The following is a 15,743-nucleotide window of genomic DNA, read 5'->3' as shown; positions in this document are numbered from 1 at the left end:
ATAGTGTGTTTGGAACAAGAGCCAAATAAGCCCAATGACATTTCTCATGCTATCTAATCCGAGCGTGGTGGCTGTAGTTTTCTCATGCTCTCTCTCTAATGGTGTCCAGGTTCATGGCCATTCCGGGTTATTTCTTGAAGACCTAAAGCACCCGTATACCATATCATTTTTATTTCCAGTTGGGTGGGCGAGACACCAGCTCTGTGTAAAGCAATGTTTTCAATAGCTTGAGCAATGTCCTATTTATAGTTTCTCTGAAAATTTCACCTCAGAGAAGCATTACATAGATTTGATCACCTTCCTTCAGTTCATTTTGAGAAGTAATATAATCATATCAGTCTATTATTTAGACTATATTAGGCTAAAATACACCAGGAAAACATAGTGTATTTTAGTCTAATGTAGAAAACTGGGGACATTATTTTGTTACTACTTTTTAATAATGTTGAACAATTTGGAGAGAGTGCAAAAAATGCACAATGTTATGTAATTGTTTCTTTTGATTGTGAGTCTCATGGTCTTTCCTTAGTTCTAATGATCAGGATTTCACATATCAGAGAGAGACTCCAGTTGTGCTAAATTGGAAGTCACTCCTCAAAAGAGCTCTGGGAGCAAGTTACCATGGAGATGGGAAAGATAAACAGTGCCAAGCATGCGACCTTTACAGAGGCTGATTTCTCCAAATGATGGTGGAGGGCAAGGGGCCCGTAAGGAGCTCCCGCAGATGGTCCCTCCCCTGGCTCTGGCCTGTGGCTGAGGGGAGAATTACTGTTGCCAAATGCAACAGTCCATTAACCTTCACAAGCCTGAACTCCCATTCAAATAATTGTAAAATAAATATAGGTGATGCAACCTGAAGGGGCATCAGTGGTGTGTGTAAGCCCTTTAGAAATGTAGGTACCTGACCTTCCATACGGATCTGGTGAGGTTTTCAGGATCGAAATGCTTAATTTGCAAGCTGGCATCCTCACTGGAGAGCTACCTCCTCAACTCACCAGAGAAAATTAAAGCACTTAACTGACTTGATGTCAGAGGCTGCAAATCCCAGCTCTTTGGTTCTCATGCACATTTTTCTTGTTCATGCTGTTTATATGATTAGCAGCGTGATCTAACACTTCATTTGCAGGACATCTTTTTGCCACTTCCCACAAGTAGTTAACGTGTTTGAAAATTAGTGTCTTTGGTTGCATTGGAACACGATAAAAAAAGCAACCCATTCATGGTGTAGGGTTTAATGTTCTGCTGCTCTTATCAAAAGAATCAGAATGCTTTCAGTGAGATCTTGCTTTTAGGAGGGTCAGTGAGTTTCTTGCTGAATAAATGAGTTTGCTCTGAGAGAGAGCTGTCCAATGGCAATGGCCTTTAGAGGGTCTCTGGCCAAAGTTAAGAAAGAAAACACCATCTCGCATAAAGCATGTATTTGGCAGTGTTAAGTAAGAAATACAGGAAATCACTTTCAGAGAATAAGGTACCAGGTCACCTTAAAGTTATTACATAATACAAACTATTTTAGTAACATAGAACAACAGGAATCTGGGCTTTGAAGTAAAAAACAAAAAAACCACCTTGATTCACATTGAAGTACCTCTTTGTATTTGCCATGTGATGTAATTGAACCTCTCTTAGCCTCAGTTTTATCATCTACAAAACAAGAATGGTCAACTTACAGATTTGCTGTCAGGTTTAAACATTGGTACAGTGCTAGAACAATACACTTAATAAATGTGAAATCTTTTTATTACGAAGTATTCATTTCATTATATATATTTAATACTTGGCTGTACATTAATCTGTGATAACAATGGGAATCTTTTAGTAAATACCTGCTCTGTGCCAAGGGTCAATACCACGTACTTTATATGTATGATTAAGTATTATCCCATTTAATCAAAAAAGAGCCTCAGGCTCAGAGAGGTCAAGCAGCTGAACCAGGATTTACTCACAATCAGACTCCAAAGGCCAGTCTTTCTCTGCACCATACCGCCGTGGTTGGAGTGCTGACCTGTTTGTAGCACAAGTCACCAAAACAGTGACTCGTATCTGCATGTAGATGGTGTACAGGCCGGCACCGAGAACAACACGGACAATACAGGAGACCAGAGTTCTGGTTCCGCGTCTGATTTGCTGTCTAGCTTTGTGCATGGCTTCCCTGTGCCTCAGTTTATTCATTTGTAAAATTAAGGTATTGCCTAGAAAATCACCAGGGTACCTTTCCATTCTCAAGACACCATGATAATTCAAACTTGAGTATTATCTCAAAATCCCTAACAGTACTTTGGGGCCATGGCATTTTTGACCCAAAAGGCCAAAGGCAAATGCATTTGTTTAAACTCACAATGAACTAGAGCTTCTTGCCATTACTGACGCTACTTGGAGAAGCAGTAGAGTGGGGGTCAATTTTTTTATTACATGCAGATAGAAAAATGTAAAAAGGACAATAATTTCTTGGAGTCCAACAAGCTGGGCTGGATGCTGGTTCTCCAGTTTCTAATAATTGTGCCTGCCCTGACATTAACAAATATGATTTTTAATTTTTGATGATATTTTCATGATGTGGGGGTTCTTTCTGCCTGAGCATGATTTTATTGATTCATTTTTTTTTAATTTACTAAGATACAACTTACATACCATAACATTTACCAATTTAAATTATACAATTCAAAGATCGTTAGTATATTCACAGTTCTGCAACCATTACCACTTTTAGAACAGCTTTATTACCCCCTCCAAAAAAAAAAAACCCTGTAACCATTATCAGTCACTCACCGTCTGTTTCCCACCCCATACTACCTACCCCAGCCCATGGCAGCTACTAATCTATTTTGCATAGATTTGGGCATTTTATATAAATGGACTCATATAATATGTAGCCTTCTTTCATTTAGGATAATGTTTTCAAGTTTCATCAATGCTGTAGAATATATCAGTACTCGATTGCTTTGTAAGTTTGAATAATGTTCCATTGTATGGACGTACCACATTTTGTTTATGCCATCTGTCAGTGGACATTTGGGTTGTTTCTCCTTTTGGTCTATTATGAATAATGCTGCTATGAACTTTTATGTACAACGTTTGTGTGGACATACATTTTCAGTTCTTTCAGATGGAGTGGAATTGCTGGCCCAAGCAGTGACTGTTTATTATTTGCAAGTGCCACCAAACTGTTTTTTAAATAGTGGCTGCACCAGTTTATATTCCCTCGAGCAATCGGTGATGGTTCTATTTTCTCCACATCCTCACCAACACTGCTACTGTCTACATTTTTTATTTTAGCCATTCTGGTGGAGGTGCAGTGATGTCACAGTAGTGTTTTGATTTGCATGTCCCTGAAGGCTAATGATGATGGGCATCTTTTCATGTGCTCATTGGCCATTTGTGTATCTTCTTTGGAGAAATGTCTAGTTAGAACTATAGATTCTTTGAGGCATTACAACAGTTTTCTCAAACAAACCCCCCAAAAGCAAGAAAAATGGCCACTGTGTAGAGAGGTCTGCAATTATGGCCCCATTAGCAAAAAGCAGCTTTTCCTAAACACTCTTGAGTGGGAAAGGAGAAAGTTTAGATTCAGCATCAGGATTCACATGGCTTCTTGAGTATATAAAAGTCCTGAAAGTTTTCTTTCTTTTTTTTTTTTTTTTTTTTTGAGACAGAGCCTTGCTGTGTCGCCAGGTGCCAGGCAGGAGTGCAGTGGCCCAATCTCGGCTCACTGCAACCTCCGCCTCCCAGGTTCAAGCAATTCTCCTGCCTCAGTCTCCCGAGTAGCTGAGACTACAGGCGCACGCCACCATGCCCAGCTAAGTTTTGTATTTTTAGTAGAGATGGGGTTTCACCATGTTGGCCAGGATGGTCTCGATCTCTTGACCTCGTGATCCGCCCGCCTCGGCCTCCCAAAGTGCTGGGATTACAGGCATGAGCCACCGCACCCGGCCAAAAGTTTTCTTAAAGTAAAAGAGAACACAAGTCTCTGTGTATAGAACATTTCTCAGAAAAATGAGAAATGTTTTTTCCTTCTAGAAAAATCAAGAAGTACTAAAATAATCATGTCTGTTGCTAGGTTCTGAGGAAGAGCAAAACTAACATAATAGTCTGCTGTGTGCCAAGCTGTTTGCATACCTTATTAAATTCACATAGCCACAATCATTAGGAGATTGAAACGCAGATAAATTGTCATTTCATAAGGCCACCAAATCATTAAAGGATGGGAGCTGAACCAGGTTGTCTAGCTATAAACCTCAGGTCTGTCCTTTTGAGTTGCCTGTTTTCTTTTGCTTTGCTCCTTGCCTACCATATGGAAGGCACTTGTCACGTGTGTATAAAGACTAATTTTCTTTCCAAAGGGCATGGACCATTTGCAGTCCCATCAGCAGTACATGAGCACGCATTCAAACACGGCCATTTAACCCTGCGGCAGTTTAACTTTTCCAAGTGGTTTTTTTTTGGTCAGTTTCTTTGCTTGAAATTCTGTCGTTAACTTTTTGTTTTTATTGAAGGACAGATTAACTGTGGCTTCTGAAATTTGTTTCAGTTTCCTAGTAAGCACAAGCAGAGAAGACCAAGTACTTGTTTGTAGGGAATAATGTTTACTTGGGATGTGTAAATTCTAGCTTTTGGTTTTCTTATTCATATTTTGCTCATATTTTTATTTTGGCTACTTTATCCATCATAGAGTAATAATGATGAGTTTAAGTCTCCTGCACGGTTTTATTTTGGTCGCTCTGAGCCAGGTGACATATAAATTTTGATTATTCTTATATAGAAATATGAAATGATACAAATGTGAATACATAAATAAAACCAAGCCAATGGACACTGGTGGTGGAATAGTTCAACTTCTTCCTTCTCATATTCATTGGTCAAGACTTCTGGCAATCTGAAGGATTAGTTAACTTGAAAATCCTCCTGGTACAAAATAAAAATGCTGAGTTGAGTATTTAAAATGTGAGATTTTGCAGAAAGCAGTCGAGCATCCTTATTAAAGACATGGGCTTTTTTTTTTTCTCCGAGACAGAATCTTGCTCTGTCGCCCAGGCTGGAGTTCAGTGGTGTGATCTCAGCTCACTGCAACCTCCGCCTCCCAGGTTCAAACAGTTCCACCTCAGCCTCCCAAGTAGCTGGGATTACAGGCACCTACCATCGCTCCTGGGTAATTTTTGTATTTTTAGTAGAGACGAGGTTTCACCATGTTGGCCAGGCTGGACTCAAACTCCTGACCTTGTGATCACCCACCTCAGCTTCCCAAAGTGCTGGGATTACAGGCATGAGCCACCACACTGGCCATAGGCTTTCTAAGCAACCTAAGATTGAAGGTTTAAGGAGAAACCACTGTTACCCACATGATTGTGTGGAAATTCACACTTACTTTGTCCTCTTTAGACTCTGAGTTTCCTAATAACTAGGTCATATGAAGCTTATACTTCATGGTTTGTTGTATGGTACTGGGTGGTGAGTATACATTACTGAATGAATTAAAGAATATTCACTTTGTCTCCAGGTGATAGGGAGGTGACCACAGCATAGCATACACATCTACAGACGAATCTCATTTCAAAAAATGACTTAGAAAATCTAGGCAGAAAATAGCTACATTAGGCAATAGTTTAAAAATAACATTCCCCTATACATTTAAGTGCACATACAGACAGGATTTATGGTGCAAGAGGCTGGGAGAATTAAAGCAGAGGGGTTAATGACCCCTGGAAACTAAAGAGCAATCATGGAAAAATAAATCTGAGATTATACTGTTACTTAGAAAATTGTAAGCACTTGATTGATTCTGTTTATGGCGAGTCAGAGACTCAGGCTCATAAACTGTTCTGTTACGTTTTGAAGATCTACGTTCTAATGTTTAGAGGGTTTGTTATTGCTGCTCACATTGCCTTTGTTCAAAACTTCCCTCTAAACGGAATGTCTACCCTCTTGCCCCAGCCTTATTGAAGTAGATGGGCATGATCAAAGCCCGCATACTCCAGCCTTTCACTCAGCAGGTAACTGTGTATTGAGCACCAGCAGCTCTCTCCAGGTCTGTGGATCCTGAACAACACAGACTCTGCTGTGAGTAGCTTCAAGTCCTGGGAAGGTAGCATCAGTTTGACTCTTAGTATATATGGCCTATAAGTGGTACTTACACACACACACAATTTTCATTAAGTGCACATGTTATTTATATTTATACAATTCATGTATATAAATTCACATCATATATAAAATGATGTGAACCAGTTCTGTGGAAAGTACCCTGGGGAAGGACAGGCTATACTGTCATACTAAAATGAATTCAGAATTAAGATTAAAGTCACATGTCTTCCTCAGCAAGTTCACATCAGAGTCTTGATTTCCTCTCAGGTAAATGGGGATGGTTGGGAGAATCAATGAATGGGAGTGTGTTACAGGGTAGCCTATGCTCCGTGATGGCTCCGCACTTGCTCATTCTTTTTGTGTGCATGTATCACACTGCCCCATGCACGCTGCAAACTGAGTCTTCTTAGGAATAGGATTAATGTGCGTTCCTTGGGATGTTCCCCAGAGATCAGTCTGGTGCTGTATATAGAACAGAATGTTGATTATAAAACAGTTTAGAGAGCCTGCTACCCAGCCAGCATTGTGCTGGGGCCTTCTTGTCAGAGTCTTCTCAAAGTGCTCAGGAAGTGAAAATGGATGCCTACCTACATTTGGTATAACTGACTTTTCCTTTGTGGTTGAAGACTGAAGATGAACTGATGCTGGCACCGGGATTTGCTGCCCCACCCTACCTAGATTATGCAGGCTACCACCAGTACATAGAGGAGATGCTTCCTCCGGAAAGCCCAGCACTGTACGGCCTCCACCCAAATGCTGAAATCGAATTTCTGACAGTGACGTCCAACACTCTCTTTAGAACTTTGCTGGAGATGCAGCCCAGGAATGCACTTGGTGGTGATGAACTGGGGCAGTCTACAGAAGAAAAGGTAGAGGGTCTCTCTTTTCTTTTTAATTGAGGTATAACTTACTTGTACTGAAGTGTACTAATCTCAGTTGTGCAAATCATTTTTACCTACGTTTATACTCATACAACCACCACCTAGATCAAAATAACATTTCCAGCACTGCAGAAGGATACTCATGCCCCTTACTAGTCAGTGTATCCCTCACACCACCCGAGATAATCAATATCTTTACCTCTATCACCATAGATTAGCTTTACCTGATTCCAAATATATGGAATCATATAGTAAGCATTCATTCAGGTCTAACTTCTTTCATTCTGCATTACATTTGTGAGATTCATCCATGTTGTTCATGTACCAGTGGTTCATTTTTGTTTAGAATTCTATATGAATATAAAATTCTTCATCCTCCTGTGAATGGATGTTTCGGTTGTTTCTTGTTTTACACTTTTATAGAAATATCACAACCATGAACATTCTTCCACAGTCTTTTGTCAATATGCAAAGCTAACTCCCAAAAACATCCACTCATAATACCCATTTATCGATACCCAGAAGTGGGATTGCCAGATAATAGGATATACTGTTTAGCTTTGATAGCCTTCCCAATCCGCTTTCCCCAGCGATTGTACCAGTTCCTCTCCCACCAGCAGTATGTATGAGTTCCACTTGGTCTGCATTCTTCTTGTGATGTTGTTAGGGTAATGATATCTCACAGTGGTTTTAGCTTTGCATTCCTCAGTTGAGGAATAATATTGAGCATCTTTTCACATGCTTATGGCCATTTGGATATACTGTCTACCTCTGCTGTAAATGAGCTAAAGATTTTAGGACCTGACAAATTACCTGCCAGTGTGATGCCAGTTGACAGGCATTGTGTCAGAACCAAAGGCAGAGAAACCAAGGGCAGAAGGAAAGCCACCCAGGGCTCAGGACAAGCAAAGTTCTTCCATGTTTTGTCCTTTCTAGATATTGACTGTTTTTTCCAGCTCAGTGGAGCTGTGTTGGTAGAATTAATATGCATATCTGAGTACCATGTGCATATTCATATCTTTAATATATAAATCTTTCATTCCTTCAGGGCAACAATTACAGAAGATAGAAGTTTCCTTGTTAAAAATGTTGGTCTAAATTGCTCTAGGAATTTTCGAATGCCCACGGTTGGGAAGGCAGCTTCGTAGTTCACCAGAATTTGCTTATGCTTAAAAGCCTTATTTGGGTTATGTAAATTTTATTTCATGTTTTATCTATTTATTTATTTTGAGACAAAGTCTCATTCCGTTGCCCAGGCTGGAGTGCAGAGGCACCATCTTGGCTTATTGCAACCTCTACCTCCCAGATTCAAGTGATTCTCGTGTCTCAGCCACCCAAATTCCTGGGATTACAGACATGCTCCACCGTGCCTGGCTAATTTTTATATTTTTAGGAGACACGAGGCTTTACCAGGGTAGCCAAGCTGGTCTCAAACTCCTGACCTCAAGTGATCTGCCCATCTTGATTTCTTCCCAAAGTGCTGGGATTATAGGCATGAGCCACTGTGTCCAGCCCCTGGTTTACGTGAATTTTAAACTGATCTTATTAATTTAGCAGATTATAAAATACAGTTCCAAGATAATAGGCCTCTACCTCCTCTGATCGTGCCTTTACATACAAATGACATGTTGATGACAGTTCTATACTCCCTAAATGTGAAGTGAAAAACTGTAAATAACTGAAGTGCCTTCTTGACTAGATTTGGGGCTCTGTGGAAGGGGAGGTGCTGGCATTGGTGCAGAAGCAGCTGAGGGAGTTGGCACGGCCATGCTGCCCACCTCCTGGGAGCCGTAGGCATCTTTCACATGCATTTGCAGGCACCTTCAGAAGCTGTATGCTCTATTCTGGAACTTCAAAAAGTAGAGGATATACGTAGTCATCATGACCAACACTGAAACAGAAAGGAGCTAAATCTTTATGTTAATCATTTAAGGTTAAGAATGTCTTGGATGACATTTTGGAGAAACTTCCAGAAGAGTTCAACATGGCAGAGATAATGCAAAAAAATTCAAATAGAAGCCCATATGTTTTCGTTTGCTTCCAAGAATGTGAGAGGATGAATATTCTCATTCGGGAAATACGTTTATCACTTGAACAACTGGACCTTAGTTTGAAGGTAAGCTTAAACTGAGACTATAGTAGACTTTCAGTACATTGGAAGGTATTCATTACGTGGCTTTTTTTCTCCATGCAAGGGGGAGTCGGCATTATCTCCTGCTGTGGAAGCCCAGCAGTTTGCGTTAAGTTATGACATGGTACCGGACACTTGGAGCAAACTGGCTTATCCTTCTACTTACAGCCTGGCCCAGTGGTAAGTTACGCCATCCTCACTGCCACTGGCCCTGAGCAGCCTCGATGCTGGGTTAGTGTTCTGAATAAGGCTTCCTAAGAACGACACAGACTAGGCTTTGTGACTGTACTCAATCTGTCACTGTGAAAACTCTTCCGCCAACTTCATTTGAGTTTACTTGGTTTATTGCATCAAAGGCAAAAACCAGTTAAGTCAGGGTCAGAGCAAGATTCAAATTCTGCCTCTCACTCCTTGTGTATATGATCTTAGCCAAAATAATCTGTCTCTTATTTGAATCTGAGAAATGCAGATAGTAATAGAATCCCCTGCAATGAGTTGTAAGAGTTAAATGGCCATGGAAAGCAACTTGAATTTGCCTTTGTGTCATCTTCTACCTTTACTTTGCAAGCCTAAGATTCCTGTGCCTTCTCATAGACAACATTCGGAAGTCTGTAATATGGTATGCAGTATGCAGTAAACTAGACTAGGGATATAACTGCAGACATGTGTCATAAAGCTAGGACAGAAATTCACAGATTACTCAAGGTGGGTGTTAAACCTAACTGCTCCTTGGTCTTGGCAAACAATTCAGGAAGTTTTGCAAAGCTCTTTATTCCTGGCTTTTTGGTGCTGAGTTTCTTTCCCCCTGCTTTCCTGAATCCTGTTCCATGAACCTGGACTATCCCTGTACCATTCCCATTATTTTAGTGGAGACCCTTTACATTGTAACATGCATACTTTTGATTTTTCCAACACAACGTTAGACCCTTAAGCTTCCCTCTGAACATGAACCTCCTGGTCTGGAATTGTAGTTCTACCTTATTTTAAACCAGAGTGATTTTGTCCTATTTTGTTTATGGTCAATCATTATTTTTGCTTTAATACACTGCACTGCTTTTTTTGCTCATCATTGCTTTTTTTTTTTTTTGTATCTTGTTCGAGGCTCCTTTTTCTTTTTACCAAAGTATAAAATATAGAGCAGGGCTTGGGGGGCGGGGAATGTAAATCATCTTGTGTATCTGAAACTGTCCTCACTGCACTCTCAGTCTTGATTGATAGTTTACTTATACGTAGAATTCTACGACACACCATTATTTTCCCTCAGGACTTTGATGTTCCAACTCCATGGTTTTCTAGCATTGATTGTAGAGGGTGGGTCTGGTCTTAAATATTTGCCATTCCTTCCCAAGTAAAGTTTTAAGACTTTTCTCTTTGCCCTTGTTGTTCAACAATTTTACTATTGTATTGAGGTGTGGATTTTTAAAGTGCTGTTATAAATGCAAGACTCCATCCATAGCTTCCGTTTTGAAAAAGTCTTAGCACTTATTTCTCCGAATATTGTCTTTCCCTCTGTTCTCCTCATGTCTGCATTTATCTGCTGGACCTGTCATGTTTTCAGTGTCTCTCGGATGTATACTTGTAGACTTCAGTTTTGGGTGATCTTCATTGTATCTTCAGCTGCCTCCAATCTGTTTCTTAATTATTTAAATTTCATTGTCCAGGTTGGGTGTAGTAGCTCATGCCTATAATCTCAGCACTTTGGGAGGCCAAGGCAGGAGGATCACTTGAGCCCAGGAGTTCAAAGCCAGCCTGGGCAACATAATGAGACCCTGTCTCTTAAAAAAAAAAAAAAATTAAAAATTAACTAGGTGTGGTGGCATATGACTATAGTCTTAGCTACTCGAGGTGTAGAGGTGGTAGATTGCTGGAGCCCGAGAGGTCAAGGATGCAATGAGGTGTGATCATGCCAGTGCATTCCAGCCTGGGTAACAGAGCACGACACTGTCTTAAATAAAATATATTTCATTGTCCGTAATTTTCAGTTTCAGGTTGTTTATTTTTGAAAGGGTACCCAGCCTAGTTTCATAACTTCCTATTTTTGTTTTTACAACTATTACATTGTTTTCCTGAGTTTAAATATTCTTACAAATGAGTACTTTCATCAAGATTTCTCTCTTTCCTGAGTTATAAACCTTCCTGTTTGTTGGATTTGCTGGTGGTTTTTCATGCCTTATAGTCTTCCGTCTACACCTGAATGACAGTTTGGCTAGTTATTTTAAAATAATAGTAACACCCTCAGTTGGAGGCCTTTGTAGCCATCACATTCCTCTTGTCAAATGCTGCCATGGAGATGTCCAAAGCTGGCATACTTCTTTTCCCTTTATAAATGGCTTCTTGTTTTCCCCTGGCCGTCCAGGGCTTCTGTATCTTTATTGTTCATATTATTTATATCTTAGTATTGATTACTCGCTACAAAATTTTCTTGGAACATGATGTGCCCTTGATCACATAGATTCAAAGATACGATTTAGGAAAACTAAACTTTTCTAGAATTACACTATTTCAGACTGTTCCATTTCAGGGTTTTTGTTTTTTTGTTTGTTTTTTGTTTGTTTTTGAGACAGATTGTCATTCTGTTGCCTAGACTGGAGTGCAGTGACGTGATCTCAGCTCACTGCAACCTCTGCCTCTTGGGTTCAAGTGATTCTCCTGCCTCAGCTTCCTAAGTAGCTGGGATTACAGGCATGTGCCACCACGCCCAGCTAATTTTTGTTATTTTTAGTAGAGATGGGGTTTCACCATGTTGGACAGGCTGGTCTTGAAACCCTGACCTCAAGTGATCCACCTGCCTTGGCCTCCCAAAGTGCTGGGATTACAGGCGTGAGCCACCGCATGTGGCCTCATTTCAGCTTTCATTTTATTGCTTTCACTCTAATCCTTTACCTCTTTATTTCCATTTGTTTTTATTCTCCCTTATGCCTTATTGCTTTTTGCTTTCATTTTTATGATATTTTCTTCTTTTCTGAGGTCTTCAAACTTAATTTCCCTACTTTTTCCTTCCTGATCCCTTCTACGTCATGATCTTGTTTATATAAATAATCACTGGTTTTAGTTGTTACAAATTGGTTGCAGTGTTTATCCTCATATGGCAACATTTTGAGAGAAATGTCTTCCTGCCCTTGCTTTTCTTGCTCTTCCCCTTTTTCCTTTGTATGGTGCCTATGCGGTTTCTTCTTATCTTCAAGTATGCTTTTTCTGATCCAGCTATTTGGAAGAATTTAATATAGGTCTGGGAACAGGAATTTTCCTTGTGGTGACCTAAGTTTGAATGTGAGCATTATGAGCCTTTTCTTCTTCACAGCCAAGTCAGCCAGGTGTCTCAGGCAGATGTCTGCCATGTGGTTTGTCAGGCTGGTTGCTCATTCATCCCTACTTCATCTGCAACTCTGAAGCAGCAGGGTTCTAGAAGACTTCAGTGCCAGTTCTTCCTTCTGGAGAACTCTCTGGCTTTTATGTTGAGGCTGTGCTCTCTGTACTCCATTCTCCTGGTTCCCTTTTTAAGCAGCCTCTGAAACTGACATTTCAAGGTTTCAGTTGTCTCTTATCAGAGGTTCATCTGTCCGTAGCCTCTGTGAGCCAGCTTCCTTAAACTGCAGAGGCCAAGCATGGTGGCTCAGGCCTGTAATCCCATTGGGAGGCTGAGGCGGGTGGATCACGAGGTCAGGAGATCGAGACCATCGTGGCCAACATGGTTGAAACCCTCTCTACTAAAAATACAAAAATTAGCTGGGTGTTGTGGCATGTGCCTATAATCCCAGCTACTTGGGAGCCTGAAGCAGGAGAATCACTTGAACCCAGGAGGCGGAGGCTGCAGTGAGCCAAGATTGTGCCACTGCACTCCAGCTGGGAGACAGAGCGAGACTCCATCTAAAAACAAACAAAAATGAAGATACTTCCTACCTTGCACAATTGCAATTGTGAGTAGAGGAAAGAACATGTCTATTAACAGCAGCATTTCTCAAACCATTGGCATGCATTCACGGCTGATTTGTTTTCCTTATTAACCTTTCCCTCCCTGCTTTCAGGTAGTTACTGCACGTGGTTAGACTACTGTCACATGCTCCACTGCCTCTGCACATGCTGTTCCCTCTGCCTATCAGCTTTTCTGGCAACCCTGGCCTTGTAACCAGTAGCCTTGCCATCCCTGTCCTCAGACACCCTGTCCATACGTCCAAGTTGGCGCTTGTCAGTCCAAGTCATAGAGTGATGATCTTTGTACAGTCACTATATAGCATTAAAGAGGATCCGTTGAATAAATGGAAATGAGTTTTCCATGTTCCTCAGTGTATCTTGCCCTAATGTAAGGGCTACACGCATCAAGTCTCCAACAGGAAACAAACGAGCCCTTTAAAGGGGCAGTGCCCTGCCAATTACCAGGGAAGGATTTTACCAGCTATCAGTGGTATACTTCTCCTCCACCACCACCCCGCCCTAACTGCCTCCCACATACCGCCAGAATGTACTGGAAAATGACTGTTTTACTCAATAACAAGTTTACTTCTTCCTACCTCCCATTAACCAGGTTCAATGACCTCCTCCTACGATGCCGAGAACTCGATACTTGGACACAAGACCTTGTCCTTCCAGCTGTCGTGTGGCTCTCAGGCTTCTTCAACCCTCAGTCCTTCTTAACTGGTAAGGGTTGAGGCAGTGCAGTCCCCGATGCAGACAGGACCATACCCCCAGCAGAAGTCCCGCCTTGCTTTATGTATGACAGCATCACATTGCCCTGCTCACCAATGCTCAAGCCGCAGCCATTACAGAAAGGACCAGCAGCTACAGAGGAAACAAAAAGTCCTGGGCAGGCGAGTAGCAGCAAAAGGGAAAGGACCTCCTACAGTGAGGTGGGGCACAGTGTGTACCCTGGTAAACATTTTCTGGAAAGGGCCACATGGTCTGTGGTGCAGCTACACTCCTGTTGTAGTGCAAAACCAACCACAGACAATACACAAATGGCTGTGGCTATTCCAGTAAAACTATTTACAGAAACAGCGAGCTTGCCCCGCAGGCCTTATGGCCAGTCCCTGCTCCAGCACAGCCACGTGCAAACACCTGAGAACCTAAAACACCCTATGGGACTAAAGGATGGCTCAGTTTACTGGTAGTTCCTGGGAACCTTATATACAACGTTTTTACCCTATTGATCCTATTGCATTTTTGTTTTTCCAAAGCAATCATGCAGACAATGGCTCGAAAAAATGAGTGGCCACTGGATAAAACGTGCCTAACTGTTGATGTTACCAAAAAAACAAAGGAAGATTATGGCCACCCGCCAAGGGAAGGTGCATACCTCCACGGGCTCTTCATGGAGGGTAAGACACTTGAGGAGGAAGTGGGGAGCCTTTTGATCTGAACTCAGGTTCAGATCAATGTTGGGCCTCTGCTTACAGTCTCTCAGCATCTCCTCACACAGTAACCTTATGCTAATCATTATTTATCGCATTTCTTCCTCTTAAACACCTGAATGCTGGGATGGGTGTCCAATGTGAACCAAATTGTAAAATATTTGGGGTGATGGCTGTCATTTAAATTTTGTCATTTAAATATGTCTGGGTATTAATGCCACAGGGTTGAGACTGAATTTACATTATTTTGCTTTTCAATATAATCATTTCAAAATCTTTCCTTGATTTAAAAACTATCATCAGTAAATTTGCTCCAATATTTTTACAAGACTTCTCGAAGCCCTGAAGATGCTATTGCATAGGGTGAGTCTCTAAGAGGGGGCTAGACTATGCAATATTTTCCAAATTTATGTGGCCATGCCTTATTCTGCAGGACAATTAGTCCCTACTAAGATGTACCTTTTTTACTTCAAGTTCTGATGTAAATGAGTGTCTGGTACTTGGTGTGACAGGGAGGGAATGTGGTGAATTGGACATTTGTTATACTTGTTTTCAAAGGAAGGGCAAACTATTTTAATGTATGCAAATTCTCTTAGAATCCCATTTCTTAAAGTTTTGCTGCTCAACATGGAAGCAAAGTGGAGCCTCCGCCACAGGCAGGGTAACCTACCTTCCAAAGAGCTCAGTCTGGCCAGCTGGTAAAAATAACCACTGACAAGCAAAATGACAAGCAAAAATGTGAGAAAACCAGAATGTTTATTGCATCAAACAACTAGATCATCAGTAGCAACATGCCACACCATTGCAACCGTTGTGTTTTTGCCATAGGCGCCCGATGGGACACCCAGTCAGGAACCATTGTCGAAGCCCGTCTCAAGGAGCTGACATGCACAATGCCGGTCATCTTTGCGAAGGCCACCCTCATGGACAGACAAGAAACCAGACAAACCTATGAGTGCCCAGTGTACAGAAGCAAACTGAGAGGGCCCAGCTACATCTGGACCTTTAGGCTGAAGAGCAAAGAGAAGACTGCAAAATGGGTCCTGGCCGGAGTGGCCCTGCTGCTAGAAGCGTAAGATAACACGGGCCTGCCTCTCACCTTGCGGGCATGCAGTGAGGATTTTCTACTGTGTTGCTGCACTGTCCCCATGCACCTAATGTATCCTATTAGAACGTTTTAGTACCTCACACATGCATTCTCTTTTTTCAACACTATCCTTAAAAAGTGAAGGGGAGAGAAAAATCAGCAAATGCAGAAAAAAATATTAGAAACCTATTCTATGTCCAGTGATTGATTGATTGTAGCTTTCC

At 41.3% G+C, this 15,743-nt stretch overlaps 1 protein-coding gene across 1 annotated transcript in view; it reads left to right on the top strand.

Annotated features, from left to right (window-relative positions):
- The window catches only part of DNAH11 (dynein axonemal heavy chain 11), a 406,504-nt gene extending 390,817 nt beyond the window's left edge, over positions 1-15,687 (top strand). Inside the window, exons 77-82 of the mRNA XM_032287021.1 lie at positions 6,702-6,944; positions 8,890-9,072; positions 9,152-9,267; positions 13,610-13,722; positions 14,259-14,399; positions 15,261-15,687. Coding sequence (XP_032142912.1) covers positions 6,702-6,944; positions 8,890-9,072; positions 9,152-9,267; positions 13,610-13,722; positions 14,259-14,399; positions 15,261-15,508 — 1,044 coding nt within the window. The 3' untranslated portion in view covers positions 15,509-15,687. The remainder of the gene's footprint in view (positions 1-6,701; positions 6,945-8,889; positions 9,073-9,151; positions 9,268-13,609; positions 13,723-14,258; positions 14,400-15,260) is intronic.
- The last annotated feature ends 56 nt before the right edge of the window (positions 15,688-15,743 follow it).

This window comes from Sapajus apella, unplaced genomic scaffold (genome assembly GCF_009761245.1).
Source record: "Sapajus apella isolate SASKATOON/1434 unplaced genomic scaffold, GSC_monkey_1.0 scaffold19, whole genome shotgun sequence".
NCBI classification, from domain to species: Eukaryota; Metazoa; Chordata; class Mammalia; order Primates; family Cebidae; genus Sapajus; species Sapajus apella.
The sequence above is the reverse complement of the archived record's forward strand: the minus strand, read 5'-3'. Positions and strand labels throughout refer to the sequence as shown.